The 954-nt window shown below is 54.4% G+C and overlaps 1 protein-coding gene across 1 annotated transcript in view; it reads left to right on the top strand.

The window, feature by feature from the left end:
* Positions 1 to 214: 214 nt before the first annotated feature.
* Positions 215 to 954, top strand: part of PEX26 (peroxisomal biogenesis factor 26) — a gene marked incomplete at both ends in the record, with an annotated part of 1,664 nt that continues 924 nt past the window's right edge. Inside the window, 3 exon segments of the mRNA XM_009076582.1 lie at positions 215 to 373; positions 743 to 951; position 954. The exon segment at position 954 is cut by the window's right edge and continues 95 nt beyond it. Of these exon segments, the coding sequence (XP_009074830.1) occupies positions 215 to 373; positions 743 to 951; position 954 (369 nt within the window).

The raw sequence follows: 954 nt of genomic DNA, 5'->3' as shown, positions 1-954 counted from the left end.
GGTAGTGAGGTGTGCCCAGGAGCCTCCTCTGCAGCCTCCTGGACATACAGGCTCAGTGTGTCTTCTCTAGGGGGTAAATCTGCCTTTTTATCAGGGGTGAGGAGAGGGAAGGGAGGGGAAGCAGTTGCCAGAGAACTGTGGAGTATTTGAGCTGGGCTGCAGCTCGCTGAAAGGATTGCAAGGGGAAACGTGATCATACAAAGCACTGACTTAGCTGCCTCTTCATTGCCAGTTCTGCAGAAGTGAAATGCTCCCTGTGTGTCGTGGGGATTCAGGCACTGGCTGAGATGAACCGGTGGAGAGAAGTTCTGTCTTGGGTCCTACAGTATTACCATGCCCCTGAACATCTGCCTCCAAAAGTTCTGGAGCTGTGGTGAGTGTCTGCGGCTGTCAGATACACACCGTGCTTGTGTTAGGTTTAACAGCAGGCCAGACTTGAATACTGTGTGGTATTTCCACTTGGCATGGTGTGAGTGAGGATGAAAGCAGGATCTGGGACAGGCCTGTTATGGACCTGTGTGTGCTGGAGCATGCCTGCAGATTGCTTCAGGTGACCAAGTACAGCAGGGGTGACGCTGAGAGAGCCACATCAGTGGCTGCACCTATTGTCTGCCTTGGAGACCTCTGTGCTTTGAGTGCAGACCCTGATACATGTCTTCGTGAGAGCTGCGTGTGGCTACTGTCAGTGATCTCAGCTTTGTCCAAGAGTTGGCATCCTCTAATATTCTCCCTTGTGCCTCAGTATCCTGTTGTACAGCAAAGTGAGAGAGCCCCGGGTGATGCTGGAGGTTGGCAGCAGCTGGCTGAGGGACCAGACCAACAAGAGCCTCCCCGAGTACGGTGCACTGCTGGAGCTCTACGTGGGGCACGTGTTGCTGCCGCTCGGCCAGTTCGAGGGTGCAGAAGAGCTGGTCCGTGGCTGTGAGGTTTTGGACAGTGAGCAGCAGCTGCTGT

The sequence above is a fragment of the Acanthisitta chloris genome, unplaced genomic scaffold (genome assembly GCF_000695815.1).
Source record: "Acanthisitta chloris isolate BGI_N310 unplaced genomic scaffold, ASM69581v1 scaffold10926, whole genome shotgun sequence".
NCBI lineage: Eukaryota > Metazoa > Chordata > Aves > Passeriformes > Acanthisittidae > Acanthisitta > Acanthisitta chloris.
Note: the sequence above shows the minus strand (reverse complement) of the source record. Positions and strands in the feature narration are given on the sequence as shown.